Raw genomic sequence first — 19,526 nt, forward strand, 5'->3', positions numbered from 1 at the left:
AGCAATAATAAAATTTTATTTTTATTGTCGTGAATTTATATTATAAGACGATCTTTTTTTATTATTTTGATAAGATATCTGTCTAAATATCGATTAAATGTATAATGCATCATATTACCAAAAATAAATTTATACGTTTTGAGGCATAATGGAATACTAACCTACAGTGGATTCTGCGCCATAATGGATGCGCGTGATAATATCTGATATGTCGTACAGAAGAAAGTGAGATAAAGAGGCGATTATTCTTTGGTATTTTTTTTTGCCTTAGTGTAAGGATTATTAACACACGTTAAAGGTAATGCTGAAAAACTATATAGTGATTTCTGGATTATTAATTGGAATACTTTTGTTATTTTTTGTAAACAATCCGAAACTATATACGCGAAAATAAGAGGCAGAAAGAAAAAGGCTCAATGGAGAGTGCTGAGTGTGCAGTTGTAGAGAAAAAAATTAATAATCATGAGACTTCGATTCAATTTAAAGTCTTTAAAACGATTTTAAAACTTAAAAATATATTTAGAGGAAAAAAGAAACAATGGTGATGATTTAATGACGCAATCAAAGTTACAAGAATAGAATTACAAAAAATTTAAGAAAACTTAAATTTTGATGTAATTGTTTTTATTGTACATGACGTTAGATAAAATATAAATTTTTGTTAAATATTAATAGGGCATATTTCTCTCCTACGTGAGGTTTGTTTTACATTATGCGCAAATCATAATGTCGTCAGAAATTAACAAATCATAGTCGAATATTTTTTATACTATCAGACAATAATCGACTATAATTTGTCCATTTCTTACAGTTTGTGCGTGATGTAAGACCCTTAAAAAGAAAACTTAAAAAAATAATTGCTTTTATTAATAATTAATAAAAATATGTATAATAATAATAAAATACGTAAAGATAAACGATTTTTAAAAATTATTATAGGCATGCCAAAATAATGCTTGCATATGATTATTTAACTCATACACTAAGGAGTAGATGGTCAATTAAACCTTTTCAATTTTTAATAATATTAGCGTTTCATGATCATTTTGTCATAAATACTATTTTGTACCTTAAACATTACACTTTACTGATTGTGAGTGTGTAATACTTTGTCGATTGTTCATTGCAATAATATAGATGTGCTATTTCCAATTAAAAAGACTGTGTCCATCTAACTCCGACTTATCTTACACATCTATAATACTTTTGGTTTACTACAATACTGAAATGCATCTTTTATGACAAAATAAATATTTATAACCAGTGGTCATGTTATAATGTATAAACAGTAGAGAAGTAATTTAGACAATTATCTCTAAAATTTCACAAGTATATATAAAACACAAAGTATATATAAGTATAATAAAAAAAATTGTGTTTTCTCATCAAAAAATATCCTGGTTAAAATTTTTATATTAAAAATTAACATATTTGCTTGTTATTTTAACATATTGCTGTTGTGTTAATTTTAGTAAAGTGTTAAATTATTAAAATGACTGAAAAAAGTATAAAAGTAACACAATGAGCACATACTTTTAATTTTACACAATAAATATGTTCCTTATTATCAGTGACAACATTTATCTGTTAAAATTGACAGGAAAAAAGTTGATTTTACTCTATAATAAAAGTAACTGTCATTTCTCGACGTAATCTCAACGTGTCTAGATGTGTCTCGCGAGTACTCATCTCATTGTTAAATCTCATTACAATTACATATGTTGTTCCACGATCACCAATAGAAATTTTATATACTGAATAGATTTTATAAAATATTGTAAAGTACTTCTTTAAAATGTTTCATAAACTCTATTATTATATATAGAATAAACCGAGGCAAATCGGAACTTAGAACGAATCGGAATAAGTAAAAATTGTTATATGTGATGAAGTTATATTTATCATATTTAGTTGAAATATTTATTCTGCAAATTACTATGTCTCTGTCTCCTTACATCTAAAATTATAAACCTTATAAGAAAACCTTACCAACCAATTAATCTTATGTTAAACTGATTTGCCTCGATTTACTACACACACATAAAATTTTTATCAATAATCTTAGAACAATCTGTATATGCAATTGTAAAAAATTTTTTAAGCATTGCTAAAATAATTATTATTTAACATATGTATATACGATATGTTGAATTAACATATGTAATGTGTTGTAATAATATTATAATAATTAAAATAACATATATAATATGTTATTGTAACACATTATATATGTTACATTAACATTATTATAATGTTAAAGTTACATATATTATTTTGACATAATTTTCTCATTAAATTGTTACGTAAAAATTGTGTCCAATTATAAAATTTACATTTATTTTTATGTTTAAATATAACATAATATTTATGTTGCTATTTAACATAACCATACAGCACCGAAAGATTACAAAAACATTGCAGAAACCTTACATTGAAATATTTTAATATTGTATGAAAATGCTTGTTGCGAAATGTTTCTGCAATGTTACTGCAAGCTTGCGGTAACGCTGAAATGTCCACCCTGAGAAACATTACAATGTAAGACTACTGCTGTAAGACAATGTTACGGTGCAATGTATTTGATGCATTAAAACGCGTTGCTATAAATATGCATATCATTTCAAATTTAATAGATAAACTTTGAGAATATATAAAGACAAGAGAGATAAAAATAAATTCATTGCAATTTGTGTAACTTTATAATCTCTTTCATCCAAAATTCGGATAAAAAACTGTGAATTAATGCAATGGCAGTGAATTTTTTTCTTATTTCTCTTAAACATATATACACATATATATATATATATATATATATATATATATTCTCAAAGTTTACCTATTAAAATTCAAAATATATTAGAAGCATAGTAGAAAATTAGAAAATTATTATTATACATTTTATATAGGAATAAAAACTTACACAATATTCTATTATCTAAGTAGTATTTTTTTATTAGGTAGCATTATTTTAATTATTGTTAAAAGCAATAATATTAATGAGTACATATATATGAATTTCTTAGCATTAATATTTATAGTCGATTAATTGCATTTTTAAAATTTGTACTAGAACAGTAAATTGAACAATTTTTCAAATAAAATAAAATTATATATGATAATTGTTTAGTTTACTGTTCTATTATAAATCTCAAAAAGATTATAATCTTTGGTATAAATATTGCACACAAATTTAAATATTTAAATCTCACAAAACTATTTAAAAATGTCACAAATGTCTTTTTACACAAGTTGCACGTATATTAGAATACTTGATGCATATATTTTAATATGTATATTTTCGAAATTTTATAATATTTCTGTAGCATTACTGGAACATTTCGGTGTAATATTGATATTGCATGTTTCTGAAACGTCTCTAGAATATTGCATTGCAACTTATAATATTGTAACGTTGCAGCAATGTTGCTGAAAGCTTCTGTGTTGTATGGGTATGCTTAATATGTTAAATTAACAGAAAAATTCTGTGAACTGTTTGGGACATGTTAAATTTAACACAAATTTTTTTGCGTACGAAATTCTATAATCTTATAACCGCCTTCTCTCCTCTTATATAATAATAATAATAATAATAATAATAATAATAATAATAATAATAATAATAATAATAATAATAATAATAATAATAATAATAATAATAATGGTAATAATAATAATAATAGTAATAATAATACACGAAATATATAAATATCTTAATTTTGTATCCTATTTAAAAAATTAAAATAAAATAAATAGGAACTAAATAAAATAAATAATTCTTAGTTATAATTCTAGTGATTCCAGTTAAACTTATGAAGAAATATGAGCACAGCAAACTTATGTTATACCACCCAAACCATTCCAAATTGCAAACTTTTCACGCAAATTTATTGATACAGACGAGCGCGTTCTCTTGCACCACAGTAACCAAGAGTTACTTCGCTGCATTAACTCGGTAGCGAACAGTAGCCACTGTCGGGATAAAGCCCTTAGGGTGACGCGGTCACGTCTGGCATGAAACGAGAACAGACGTTTACAACTGCGTGTTTGGAAAGGCTGTCGGCCCTTGTCATCGTCATTGAAGATCTTGCTACCGTAGGGGATTTCCCCTCAGTGCTCCTGCGGGCATTACAGGAACCCATGTTCACAAGGTCGGACTCTCTTATGCGGAGATTTCAGTCGTTCCGCGCGGATACACGTGTATCGTGCGTGTATTACGTGCATACGTATCTGGGAACCGCACAGAATCTTTTGGTGACCTGTAATCTTTACCTTGTATTACTGGAGCAGCGACTAAAACCGGCTTAATCATTTATAGGAAGTTTCATTGGCGTGGAACCGCCAAATTTTCTAATTTTAAATTAAAATCTAGCACGAAAGAATTTTATGTATATTACCTATATCGAGTAGTTAAAATGACATTGTAAATGAATAATTTTGATTTGTTTTATTTCCATTTATGTTCCTACCCTCCTTTTAATTATGCTGAAAATAATAGAGGAGAGAAGGGAGTTATAAACTACCATTTTATTTTATTTAAATAACTCAGTAAATATTTATATAAATCTTTCGGTTTATTATCCAGAGTTTTATCAATCATGTTATAAGCAGAAGTTCTTCAGATATACATAATAAACATATTTAAAAATTTAATAAAGAGAGAAAAAGAAATTGCAGTTATGGATCTTGTAGGAGAATATAAACAATACCAACAAATATATAATACATTTTCAAAATCATTTTTATTTCTAAAAATAAAGAGTCAATTGACGGACAATCTTGCACAAAAGTATCAGTATCTTACACAAAAGTGTCAGAATATATGTAATATGTAAAAAAATCTTTGACTCTTGTAATTTTGCACAATGTAGAAATATTATAAAAATATTATATTCTAACAAACAATATTAGTTAATAAGTATTGTAAAAATATAATCAAATTACGTGCAAAAGGATTATGAAACTGAAGTCACCATTTATAGTCGAATATTATATTTAAAACTATTCTAAGTCTTAAGATGTCATCAGCCAATCATAGAACTATATTAGCCTTTACTTCTATCTTAAGGCATTACTTATGTATAAAAAAATGTATTTAAAAAATGTAATATGTATAAAAAAATTATCATATTTATACAAAGAAATATCTAAAAGAACGTTTTTGTTAAGAATAAGTTGTAAAATTTCGTAGAAAAGACTTTTCAACTCTTTTTGACATTATTTATCAACATCGCTACTACGTTATTATAATATCGTTGTTTTCAAACTTAAATATTATTCAAGACTTTATGTAATAAAAATCGAAATTAAGGACATATACCCTTAATACAAATACCCTTAATAATATAATTGCAATATAACACACGTGTTATATTACAATTACATTGTTGAGTGGGAAATTACAACTAACAGGTACGTTACATGTAACTTGGTGTTTGGTGGGAGGTTACATAAAAATATTATTATTGTACGTAAAAAATCTATGATATTATTAAAAAAATGTTTCTACAACATTAATCGTGGATGGATTATTCACGATTATCTACGTTATTAGTTAAGTTCATAGTGCCGATAATGATCTACTTAAGAATCTACAAGAAAACTAATTGATATAATATTTTGTCATTTTCTTTGTAATATCGTGGATTTTTTAAACTTACGAATTTTAATCTTCATTAAACGTATGCAAAAGTTTGCCTTTTTTCAATGTTTTGGTATAATTTCTCGTTTTTTGTATATTTATAAGAATGATACAGAACTATTTCTGAAACGCCATTCTTTATGATTTAAATAATACGTTAAGGAGAAAATTGTCAAGAATCAGCACTGGAAATTTGTGTGCAGAAACTTTATTTAAGATAATGTTAAATGCGTTGAAACGTGAACGCAAACGAAAATATATATCGAATACGCAAACGTTTCGACTCACATTTTGAGTCCTCTTCAATACACAGTATAAAAACATAAAATTATCTGTAGTCGCAGTTTACTTCTTTTAAAGGTATAAAGGCGGATGTCAGAAGTGTAAAACTCTTCCTTATGATGAATCAAGAATCAATAATCATTAAAATAAAAAGATGGAGAGAAAAAATAAATCGTCAGTTATAATTATGTAAAGATATAACTTTGTTGATTTCAAACAATTCATTATTTAAACATAAAAATGAAATCGCTTATATCAATCTATAGCGAACTTTGGCACTTAATAATTTTGTATCAATTTCATCATTTCCAGTTTACGCAAATTATGCGTTCCAATTTTATTAATCTTGAAACGTAACTCTTATATGAAGCTAAAATACATATAATATATTCCAGCCGCGAAAAACTGTAAGGAATTTTCATCGATTAAGCGACCTTATCTTTATGTCTAACTTTTTTATGTATCCTAATTTTATTTATTATTGGTATTATAAAAGTAATTTTCTTAGATATTGATAATTGCGAAAAATATTCCTCAATAATCAATATCCCTGCTAAAAACGACCAATTAAAACCAATTAGTACCGCATTTAAATTCGTAAATTTCACTCGTTATCAATGCGGATTTAGTTGGTTAAATCGGACGCCCGATTGAACTTCAATCGGTTTCAATATCAAGTGAATTGGGATTGGATTCTATATGGTACTTCCGGATTAATTTTAATCGGGTGTTATTGGATTAAATTGTTGAGTTGATCCTGAATTGCATTGAATATGGTCTTTCCGAATTGACTTCAACTGGGCGCTATTGGTTTTGACTGGACAAGTATTTTCAACATTTTGAATTGGACTGAATGTGATATTTCCGAATTTAGTTCAATCGGGCGCTATGGGTTTTGATTTTTAGATTATATGCACAGTCTTGACTTGGATTGAATCTGGTATTTCCGAATTGATTTCAACTGGGCGCTATTGGTTTTGACTAAACAAGTATTTTCAGCCTTCTGAATTGGACTGAATGTGATATTTCCGAATTTAGTTCAATCGGCCACTATCGGTTTTATTTTTTAAATTATATGCACAATCTTGACTTGGATTGAGTATGACATTTCCGAATTGACTTCAATCGAGTGATATTGGTTTGGATTGTACACATAATTCCAAAATTTTGAATTGGATTGAATGGGGTATTTCCGAATGTAGTTTAACCGGACACTATCGGTTTTGTTTGTTAAATTGTGCTTAAATTTTAATTGGATTAAATACGGTATTTTCGAAATAACTTCAATCAGACGCTGTCGGTTTTAATTGTTAGAAATATTTTTACTATTTTTACAATTTTGAATTGGATTGAATGTGGTTTTTACAATTTAATTTTAATCTAACGCTATTTGTTTCAATTGTACAATTCTACCTCCATTAAAATTGTATTTTTATGTTACCTTTATTTAGATGCTGTTAGTAGTTTAATAAACTTTATGTTTCTTTAAAATTATAATTTAAATAAAATTATTGAATTACTCATAAACTTTTTTAATAAAAATTTGTAGATTAAGAAAACATTAATATATATTTTGTACTACGTAATAGAAAATCAGAAAAAATAGAAATAATAAAGACTTAAAATACATTTATAAGTTTTTATAAGTTAAAAAGTAATATAAATGCTTTTACTTTTTAACATATTTTAAATATATATTCTATTTGATAACATTCTTTTTTCATAAAATTTTCAAAGAAATTATTATTTTTATTGTAAGATAGTATAGAATTTTAGTGCAAGATATAACACTCACGACAAGATTTTGTCAGTCTTTATTTTAAAGTAATGTATTTATCAAGCTTATAAAAATGATGATTTAATAAACGTTATGTGAAACCATTATAGCTACGTCAGTGGTATAAGAAAAAATAATTTTATTATAATAATTAGCAAATAAAATATTCAGTATATATATTCAGTACATACAAATAACATATTCAGTAATGTAATGTATCTAATGTTCATAAAATACATAAATCTGGAAGAAAAGCTACTTTTTAAAGCAAAAAATTATTTTTTGAAAATTTGCATAACCAGGTTCTTCTTGGGTTTAATAATAAAATTATTTATATTTATTAAACGAGTAAATAGTTTTGGATAAAAATTTGTAGATTATAAACGTTAGAATATTTTTTTAAATTTACATTAAGTTTAGAAGCTTTAAAACATAATATAATTACAGAAAATTATAAATATTTTAATATCAAGTGGGTCTCTCAGATGCCACCGCGGTAGATTAAAACATTTTAGGTCTCACTTCTTACATTATTGTAAAATATACGTATAAGAGACTAATGAACAAAAAATATAAAAAGAAAACTTTATTTTATAAATAAATACAATAATCATGTGTAATAATGTTACATAATAATTACAATATTGTATATTTTATGTATAATATACATTATTTATACATATTTCATAATGTAATTAACATTTAATATTACATATTGTACAGTTAAACATATTTTAAACAGTTTTGGGAAACATATCATTGTATTTCAAAAGTATTTGGTAATTTGCATAAAAATTCAAGATTATTAATGTTTACAGAAATTATTTTTGAAAGTACATCTGTAATAGGAACAATTTTATAATTTTGAAAATCTTCGGTTCTAATTTTTTTTATGTGCGTTACAATAAAAGGATCTTCTGAAAATGTAACAATTTTTGAAAGTGCAAGATAGCATTTGTTTTCTTTTTCTATAATATCTATTATCCGACCAAAATGTCCTGATTTTAATTGTATCATTGTATCATTAGTACGTTTTACTTTTGTATATTTTATACTATGGAAAACTTTACCGTTATAAATACATTTTTTAAATACACGGCAATATTGTCCATCAATTTTCTTGGAGTAGCTTGCTCCCGTAAAAACAACATCTTCACCACAATAAAAATAAGTTGACAAATTTTTATGCCTAAATATATCAGTACAATAATTTTTAATAATATTTGACGAGTAATTAACATTTCCTGTTTTGAAATGTAATTGTTGTAAGTGTTTCCTCGCTATTTGCTGATCTATCTTGTTAGGACCATTTATCAATTGCTTTAATTGAAAAATATTTCCTTCAAACGGAAAAGTCGAATTGTTCCAAAGAGGACCAGTTTGCCTAACTGATTGTACAACATGCAATAAAATATGAACATTAAATGTCATACTTTCAACTCCGTAATAAACCTGATAATAACCAACAAACTTTAGGGCGTCATATTCGCATTGTACTAATTCTTCTTCGGTGATTGTTGTTTTTAATAAAGTGTACAAAATTCTGACGAGTAATGAATAATGTTTAAGAGCTGTATCATGAAGGATATCTTCCAAACATGGTAGACTGTAGACTAATATCCATGTTTTCACTTCAGCACCTTTTAACTTTTCTTTTCGTGATCGTGGAAGTCGATGTATATCCTGGGTAGGTGTAATAGATAACAGACGTTTTTCAATAGCTTTGACATCCGCATTACGTAATTTAAACATTGATTGTGATTTTGGGCATGTCCACTTATTGTATAACTGCTGCTCAATACCAAAAAGGATAGTATGTAAATAGTCAAAAGAAAAGGACCACACGATATCTATACATGGAATTTGAATTAAAGCAGTATTTCCTTTTACTCCTCTCTCTTGACGTTTATTTGATAAAGTAACAGTTTTTATATCCTTTAAATGACTTTCATGAGATCTTAATTCGGGATCGATATCTCGTAAAGGATATCTAATACCTGAAACTTCTTTAACATAACATCCTGGATGGTAACACCAGCTACAACCATAATACCCATTAAATTGCATTCTATTTTGCAAGATTGGTCGACATACAGAGTCTACACAGTAAGCTAATGGACAAAATTTTACAATAATCGATTCATTTTTTAAATTAGTTACTTCGATACCATTTTCATACAATAATTTTGCTTCATCGATAAAGGTAGAAAAAAATAATTGAGCTATGTCACTTGTAGGTTCTTTTGTACAAGTTAGTATTCCACATAGTAGAATTTGTTTAAATCTACTGATAGGTGATACAAAATTTGGTTGTACTGAAAGTGGATAAAAGCCTCGTTTTCCACTGTTTGTCAGTGGTGCACCATCGGTACTTATATTATAAGTTAAGTAACAGGTATTTCTATTGTTAATTTTGTTGTATAATTTACTGTCATTAACATCTCTCATAATCTTTGTGCTATCAACGTTACACTGATTTACTGTCACTGAGTTAATAAAATTAAAAATTTCTTGTTTAATGTAGGGAGATTCAAATAACATTTTTAACTGATATGTTAAATTAATAGACGTAAAATAGTTTGTAGATTTTAACGTTATTTTATTATTTGTATCACATTTTGAACATGTTTTTATATAATTCTTAAAATTTAATTTTGATATTGAATATAAAATTTCTTTGTTGCAAGAATTACAATAATAATGATAATTTATTTTATCGTCTGGTGGGTCAAATCTTTGTTGTAATCTATACTTTGAAATATTTATATCTTTGAACTCGGGTCCTGCAATTAATTTTATTAACTCAATCAGTTTTTGTCTTCCTAAATCTGACAGTCTAAATCGAATTGAGAATCCCATTATCAAAGTCATTATGTCACGAATAGTTAAATTAGTTTTCTCAAACATTATAGTATTATCATCAAATGACCCATTAGTCTCGTCGTCACTGATATTCGCATCATAATCATCACTATCAAATTCATTGTTATCAGAATCATAGCCATTTGAACTACTCTCACTCATATGTTTGTCATCATCTTCACTATTGTCTTCTACACTGCTGGCATCTTCATTTTCTTTGTCCTCGTCTTCATTGTTTATATGAATAATTTCATTATACTCAAATGTATCTATAACGCAATAAATGCCTTGATTATACATTATTGATTCTGACAATAATCGAAATGAGTACCTTACTAGTAGAAAATAGGCGTCCATAGAAACTATTGGAATGTCTTTGTGGAAGACTACATTATTAGATAATACTATATAGACTAGGGTAGAACTTAATTGGTTAAACTAGCTATATATAATATTAGATCTACGTGGATGCCTCGATAATGAAAATAAAGTTTCTATAGGTTAGAAGATTTTTTAAATAAAGTAGATATAATAAACTTTTCATTTTACAAATCTTTGAAAAATCTAAGTTACAGGATTTCTACTTCAAACTGTGCGAAATATAAATTCTTTATTTTAAAAACTGTAAATCAGGGCCACAGCGTGTACATACCTTCAATATTTAAGTCAGGTTTATATTCTGGAGAGCGAATCGCTGTGGAATTATTACTACTAGCTTCATTATTATTCATTCTCATGTCACAATTATTCTCACTTCTAATACAACAATCACGGTTCTGCTCATTATTCAAGTTAGAAAAATTACTGCTTTCTAAAAAAATTAGTAATAAAAATTACTTATTTTATACATTACTCTCCATATTAAACTGTTTTTTTTACAATAATGTCGACGGTTCAATATTTTAATGTTACATTATTTTGACATATATATTAGAATATTTTTTACCTGGCACAAAAGCTAATTGATGTTCATAACTCGTAAAAGAATCCCACTTTGATCTAGTAACCCAAGATAAATTATCTCTGAAGTGAGTCTCATAATCTTTATACAATCCTGTTTTGTAACGTCGTTTTACTTTTTTGGGAACTGCATTATTTATATCATTATCAGAATTAGAATCACATGATGACGAATCACTCATTATCTGAAAACATATTTAGCAATAATAAAATTCAAATTATGTACATATATAGTTATTTTATTTTTATTTCTTTTAATCAAAATATAGCTGGAGTATTAATTATGTATTAATTATTAGTTATAATATATTTTTTATATAAAAAGAATTATAAAATGTAATTATTATGTGTACATAATACATTATGCACTTAAAATTTTATGTTATACACTTTATTATTTTACTTTAATTACAAAAAATATGGGTTGATTTTATTAAAATATACTTACCCGATAATGTATAATATATAATATATACTTTACTTTTTCAATCAGGCTCACTTTCACATATATTTATAAAAAAGTAATTGTTTCATTTAGATCCCGCACCTCAAATATCGATGTAATTATGCGTATTTGACGCGATTTTGCTTAAAACGAATAAATCTGACAAGAATAAGCGTGCATCAGAAAAGCGATCGAGATACTAATCGTTATTAAAGTTGACGAATTAAGGTTAAGAAATCTGTCATACCGAAAAAGCGACGGAACACTATGCGCACGCTCTGTAGTCCCATACGCATGCTCTATGATCACGTGATGTGCTCGTGGCCGCGGCCATGATAGTGAACATTTGCAGAAAGGATCGAGTGGCGGCCGGGACACGTAAAGGCTATTCTACAATTGCGTAAGCGTGATCGTAAGTGGTTGTAAGAGTGTGTAAGGCGTCGTTGTAAAGCGGTACTTCCGGTTGTAGAGCGTGTTGTGGAAGATGGTTGAATTTCATCTTTCACGACTACAACAGATGTGAACGTAAGAGCCAACCAATCAGAGTGCTGTTCACGTCATCATGCCGCACACCGCCATAATTTACTGCACTCTGATCGGTTGCTGTAATCAAGTTTACAACGTATCTTTACTCTATTGTAGATTGATCCGTTGTAAAACATTTATGACTACTACTACTCCTACTCCTACAACCTTACGCTTACGCAATTGTAGAATAGCCTTAATACGCAGTATTCACATATTTGCAAGGTACACGATTATAAACACGTGTGGTGACGCTTTTGTACTTGTATTTAGTAGAAACATTTAGATAAAAATTATTTCTTTGTTTAGATAAAATGTACGCTTATATAAAATTGTTATCTGGGAAAAATAAAGACAAAAAAAAAATTATTCCCACATCTTGCATCAAGAATTTTAAACCAGAGTCACACAAGAAAATTTTAAAGTATCAAGTGGAAGAAACAGTAGGCGAAGAACCGTATGTAGCAACGATTTTGTTACTATCAGGTATATATATAATAAATATTACAACTTTTATTCGATTTTGGTTACGTTCCGTTTCACGCATGATGCGTATGATGCATCGTTCATCCTCGTTTATCGTACGTTAGATAAACAACAAAGATGAACAATATATCATGCGTATCATGCGTGAAACGGAACGTAATAGGCTGCACGTTCCGTTTCACGCATAATGCGCATAATGCGTCTTTCATCTTTATTTAACATCAGATAAACAACAAAGATGAACAATGCATTATGCGCATTATGCGTGAAACGGAACGCAGCCATAGCCTTTGCCTGGTTTTGTTCTTTGTTTTTATATATACATGTTGCTTGTGTTATATATTAGATTCAAATGAAGAACTTAAAGAAATAATTAGAACAAAAAGTGTTCGTGCTTCACCATCGTATTTGCTTGTGACAGCTTCGGATAAATCTGACAACGAGGGAAAAAAACAGTTAAAGCGTTCAAAAACTTTTCAAGTTAGTCGTGTCCTATATATCACAAATTTTCTGTTAGATTTCTGTTTAAAAATATTGTACAAATTATTTATTATATATTTTTCATCAATAGATGAATCGTCAGTTAAAAGAACAAGAGGAACTAGTCTGTAATAAATTATCAAAGTTTAAGAGTGATTTATTGCCAATAAACGTTACATTAAAAGATAAGGTAAATGAGTGAATTCATATAGTATAACTATAATAAATAGAAAACAAAAAAATGAGATAACTTAGTAATTATAGCCAAGGAATAAGTAAATGAATAGTCAACAAACTATTTGTGTTGTAAATCACAGTCTTACAACATTTCGACCACAGAATTTGATCCTTCTAAAGTGAATTAATCCATTATCAAAATAAATTATTCGCAGGATAACGACTGTTTACAAGCTCGTGCCAACAAATTCATAAAAGTTGTGTCTCATACTGTCAATAACGAACAAGTGTATAAATAATTACATTACAAAGCAGTCAAATCAGTATATATTTTGAAAAGATGTTACAGACGTGATTTAAAAGTGTCAAGCATGGATAAAGGCGGCAGAAAGATTTTTTATGCATTGATTTGTTTGTTATTGACAATGAGACGCAACAACCATTATGAATTCGTTGGCACGAGTTTATGAACAGTTGTTGTCCTGCGAATAATTTATCTTTGTAATAGATTAATTCACTTGAGAAAGACCAAATCCTATGTTCAAAATGTTATGAGACTGTGATTTACAATAAAATAGTGTCAGTTTGTCGATCAATCTACTCATTCCTTGGTTATAATAGAAAAGTTAAGCTTCTGTACAAAATTTAAGTTTTAAATATTTTATAGGAAAATTTAGATTTGTCAAACATTACTGATACACCGCCATCACCCAAAAAATATAGAGTAACAGAAGATTTAGCACAAACAAAAAATAAATTCATGCAAGATGACAATCTAGTCAAAGCACTAACCAAAGAAACAAACACGAGAAACGAAAAGGAGAAGTGTGGTAATGAGTCCCCAAAAAAACAGTTAAAGCATTCAAAAACTTTTCAGGTTAGTCGTGTCCTATATATCACAAATTTTCTGTTAGTTTTCTGTTTAAAAATATTGTATAAATTATTTATTATATATTTTTCATCAATAGATGAATTGTCAATTAAAAGAACAAGAGGAACTAGTCTGTAATAAATTATCAAACTTTAAGAGTGATTTATTGCCAATGAACGCAGTTACATTAAAAGATAAGGTAAATGAGTGAATTCATATAGTATTGTATAACTATAATAAATAGAAAACAAAAAAAGAGATAACTTAGTAATTATAGCCGAGGAATAAGTAAATGAATAGTCAACAAACTATTTGTGTTGTGAATCACAGTCTTACAACATTTCGACCATAGAATTTGATCCTTCTAAAGTGAATTAATCCATTATCAAGATAAATTATTCGCAGGATAACGACTGTTTACAAACTCGTGCCAACAAATTCATAAAAGTTGTGTCTCATACTGTCAATAACGAACAAGTGTATAAATGATTACATTACAAAGCAGTCAAGTCAGTAAATATTTTGAAAAGATGTTACAGACGTGATTTAAAAGTGTTAAGCATGGATAAAGGCGGCAGAAAGATTTTTTATGCATTAATTTGTTTGTTATTGACAATGAGACGCAACAACCTTTATGAATTCGTTGGCACGAGTTTATGAACAGTTGTTGTCCTGCGAATAATTTATCTTTCTAATGGATTAATTCACTTGAGAAAGACCAAATCCTATGTTCAAAATGTTATGAGACTGTGATTTACAATAAAATAGTGTCAGTTTGTCGATCAATCTACTCATTCCTTGGCTATAATAGAAAAGTTAAGCTTCTATACAAAATTTAAGTTTTAAATATTTTATAGGAAAATTAGATTTGTCAAACATTACTGATACACCGCCATCACCCAAAAAATATAGAGTAACAGAAGATTTAGCACAAACAAAAAATAAATTCATGCAAGATGACAATCTAGTCAAAGCACTAACCGAAGAAACAAACACGAGAAACGAAAAGGAGAAGTGTGATAATGAGTCCCAAAAGCTGAGCAGATCTAAAGTTATTCCAAAGGTAAAATGATCAAAATATATTTTTTATAATTTGTACACACGCGGTCAGAATGAATGCCTGGTCATATGAAGTTAGCTGCGTTCCGAGATTTATATAGTGCATGTAACGCATTCTATACAGAAACCGCGTGTGGACATATATATTTGTTGCAGTTATAGTACTTATATAATTATTATAGTAATAGCTAATCTTTTTTGTGACATTTTACATAAACATATAATTAAATTTATGCAAAAATTTTTGTGAATTAAAGAAACATTTTCGTTTCTTTGTCTAATAATAATAAATTTTTATTGTTTAACTAGCTGTGTCCGGCCACGCGTTGCTGTGACTCAGTCTTTTTTTTTGTTTGTTTAGATTTAGTGCACATTTGTATTATTGTTTTTCGCGCGCTCGCGTATTAGATTGAAACATTTTTGTTAACCCTTTCTTTTCTTTATTTGTTTGTTTATATTTCAATTATATTTGTATAGTATTTTAGTTTCGCTTTAATTTCCAGGATTCAATCATTCACTTGTATTGCAAATATTCGTTGCTTCCGTCCTTCTATATTTCCTCACGTATGCTTCTCCGGCCTTCTGCGCTTCTTGCTTCTTTTCTTCGGGATCGGGGGGGGGGGGTTGTTTCCCGATTCAAACTTTAAATTAACAGTAAATTTCTGCCTCTTGGTAAGCAATTTCTTCAGAAATTCATTTTCTTTTCTTTATGTTTTTTAAATTTTCGTGCTCTCCTTCTCAATATCTTGACTATCAATATCTAACCTTTTTTTTAATATTTTGTTTATCTTTTTTTTTAACTCTTTAAAGTACCTATTCCCACATAAACACTCATAAACTTGCACACACTCTCTTCCTTCAACATACTTCTATGGGCATTAATCTCACTTTATTTTTTATATTAATACGCTCCACAAATACAATAATATTAGAAGTTTCTTTTTATTTAAAATTATTTCTTATTTTTCTTTTTATTATTTTCCTTTGATCAGTTTTCCTTGGAAGCGTTTTTTGGCTTCAGATTTTTTTGTTGAGGGAAGTTTACTATCTTCTTTTCTTCTGCGTTTTTTTTTCATATTCCATTTGTGCTCTAATTAATACCTCATTCATCCCATCCTCCAACTCTATATTAAGATTATATTTTATAAATTTAGTATTAAATAATTAATTTTTTCTTTTCGGAATAACTTGACATTTTAGTAATAAATTTTGGAATTATTTTACCTTTTTTTTATATATTTTAATATTATTTTAAAATGAGAGACTTTTATTTTATTAAATAATCCTTTTTTTTAATAGTCGCACTATTTCCTTTACCTTCAAGTTGTAAGTTTGTTTAAATCTTCAGATCTTTTTAGTTCTTCTCTTTACTTGCTTTATCCAGATTAACTTCTTCTAACAAAACAAATGTATTTTTTGTAAATTACCTTTTTTAACGTAAATTAATCTTTTAGTTTATTTTATTGTTATTAACTAAAATAGTTTCCAAACTTATGCTCAATTTTTCTAACTTTTAACTGTCAAATTTTAAACACCTTTTTAAATGGCGTTTTCTATGTGCTTTTTTGGGCCATTCTAAAAACGTGTTTATTTAGAAACATTTTTATTTTATTAACTAATCTTTTTATTTCATCGATTTCTATATTTGGGGACGCACTATCTTTTTTTCTGTCGCTTAGGGATTTATTTAAATCTTCTGTTTTCTTATTTTCTTCTTTACTTGGATTTTCCTGTATTTTTCTTCTATAAAAACAATTTACTTTTAAATTAATTTATTATAATATTAATTTTTAAATTTAAATTAACTCAATTCGTGAGAAGGTTGGAGTGAGTGTATGTTTCCTTGTCTCTCTTCGTTGGAATCTGCGTGTGTTTGAGCGTGTACGTCTTCGTTTACGTTGGCCTATGCGTATACGTGTGCTTATACGATAACTATATTAAAATAGAATACTCATTTTTTTTATTTTTTGAGGAACGTTATTTGTACGTGTTTGCGTTGGCATATACCTATGCGAGTACGTTACCTTTTAAAACCTTTTAAACTTTTAAACCTTTAATAAAATAATTAAATAAAGGTTTTTAAAAAGAATGTAATTATTTAATAAAAATTATTAATAAAAATTTATATAGATTATTTATTTTTATAGATAACATGTATTAGTAAGGTTCATTCGCTCACAGAATGTAAAGAAGCTTTCGAAAAATTAATAAAAGAAAATTCTAAGTTACGAACAGAAGGGGATGAATTAATAAATGAAAAACAAAAATTAAAGAGCTCCAGAAAGGAACTAAAAAAGCAAATAGAAGAAAAAGAATTGGAAATAAAAAAAACTTCGTGAATTAAATGACGGTTTGCAAATTAGTTTCATTCAAAAAACTAAGGAGTCTACTAAGGAGTATGAATGTAAATACTTTTTCTCGTACTTTTTATTTAAAACAAATTTATATGTATGTATGTATGTATATGAATTAGTGTTCCCCTTTTTTTCTTATCTTTCTCATTTAAGGACTTTTTACATATAAGGTTCCAAAATGCTGTGTATGCGCCAAGCTACTGTTATACTTGTGTAATCAATTTACTTTCTTAGGGTAAAGTCCCATGGAGCGAATTATGCGGAAGCGAAACAAGCGGATCACCAATCACGAGACCATTTCGACGCAATCTTTGAAAGAATTCTATCAGAATGATCCGTGATTGGCGATCCGCTCGTTCCGTATCCGCGTAATCCGCTACATGGGACTTCACCCTTACTGTCTGGATATGAGTGTCCTCTCTTGTCTGAAGCACACACGGCACTTGGCACCTTATGTAGAAATCGTCTTACGATATTTTACAATATTTAAAATACTTTTTTTAAAGAAATATTAAAAAAATTCATTTAGAGCAACTACATTTTTAAAAAATATAAGAAATACATAATACCTGAAAATAAAATACTTTGTTTTTTTTTTAGCTAAGTTAGAGCAACTTTCAAACTCAAGAGAACGGTTAGATTACTCTCAGAATTATCCAGCAATTGGAATTTTGCGTACTTCAGACGATTTCCGAAGGGTAAATAATTTTGCGCTTTCTTGGTAGAAAATTAACTAGATCACAAGGTAGATGTGTCTAACTTCTAACGTATACAAAATTTTTATTTTTATTGAGATACCCATGTAAAGTTTAGATCTAGCTAAGTTTAATCTAATTTTATCTAGTCTAGTTTTATCTAGTCTTTCACAAAAGCCCTGATAGCTTATACACAGGCGCGTAGAAAATTTTCTACCAGGGATTATTTTTCTCCAATTTTATTAATAAATTATTAAAGACCTTATTTATAAATTTTCTATATTATATATTAGGTACACATTGGTAGAAACCAGTGGGTCACTGAAAAACAGTACAGTAATTTACTAAATAATTCAAAAACACCCAGTCAATGTGCTAGTAATATATTAACGCTAGTTTTCAGTATTGAAGAATTAACGACTAGCACAAAAACTGGATATGAAAGTAATAAGAAACTAAGTAAATTACGTGACTTAAATAAAGAAACGAAGAGATTGGGTAAATTAAAATGCCCAAAATTGGACGAAATAAAATACGGTGCTTGTGAAGGTATAAAAATGTAATAAGAAGTTTTATTTGTAATTTTGAGTTGTCATAAATAACATGTAGCTTTGATTTCCAGATTATTATATATATTGGATGAAACATATTTATAAACCAAATAAAGAAGGAAAAACATTGTTTTTGTCAGATATGTTGAAATTTGATATTTTTGCGGGAAGAAAAATTGCAGAAATGAAAAGACCAGAGAGAAAAACATCAAAATTAAAATCACGAAAACTTGTGGAAACTGAATCAGATGATGGAAAAAACTCGAATGAAAAGCATTCTGATTCTGATAATGAAGTAATTTGTGAAGCTGAAATTAATCAGTATAAAATACATTCCGCTAATAAGACTGAAAAACCCTCAACG

At 27.7% G+C, this 19,526-nt stretch overlaps 2 protein-coding genes across 3 annotated transcripts; one reads left to right on the top strand and one right to left on the bottom strand.

The window, feature by feature from the left end:
* Window positions 1-8,317: 8,317 nt before the first annotated feature.
* Window positions 8,318-12,229, bottom strand: LOC118648847. The gene is made up of 4 exons (XM_036295310.1): window positions 11,968-12,229; window positions 11,506-11,704; window positions 11,212-11,370; window positions 8,318-10,828 (listed from the first exon to the last, which is right to left on the bottom strand). The coding sequence occupies exons 2-4, from the start codon at window positions 11,699-11,701 to the stop codon at window positions 8,454-8,456; spliced, it is 2,730 nt and encodes a 909-aa protein (XP_036151203.1). The 5' UTR covers window positions 11,702-11,704; window positions 11,968-12,229; the 3' UTR covers window positions 8,318-8,453.
* Window positions 12,230-12,770: 541 nt separating this feature from the next.
* Window positions 12,771-19,101, top strand: LOC118648848. Of its 2 annotated transcripts, XM_036295311.1 has the most exons (8): window positions 12,771-12,975; window positions 13,322-13,455; window positions 13,547-13,645; window positions 14,300-14,509; window positions 14,601-15,566; window positions 17,710-17,966; window positions 18,517-18,614; window positions 18,905-19,028. In XM_036295311.1, exons 1-5 carry the CDS (start codon window positions 12,804-12,806, stop codon window positions 14,712-14,714), a joined length of 729 nt encoding a protein of 242 aa, XP_036151204.1. In that variant the 5' UTR covers window positions 12,771-12,803; the 3' UTR covers window positions 14,715-15,566; window positions 17,710-17,966; window positions 18,517-18,614; window positions 18,905-19,028. The 2 variants fall into 2 exon arrangements, with proteins under 2 accessions (XP_036151204.1, XP_036151205.1); XM_036295312.1 differs by lacking the exon at window positions 17,710-17,966 and having other exon boundaries at window positions 18,905-19,101.
* The last annotated feature ends 425 nt before the right edge of the window (window positions 19,102-19,526 follow it).

Source organism: Monomorium pharaonis, unplaced genomic scaffold, assembly GCF_013373865.1.
Source record: "Monomorium pharaonis isolate MP-MQ-018 unplaced genomic scaffold, ASM1337386v2 scaffold_96, whole genome shotgun sequence".
Lineage (NCBI taxonomy): Eukaryota > Metazoa > Arthropoda > Insecta > Hymenoptera > Formicidae > Monomorium > Monomorium pharaonis.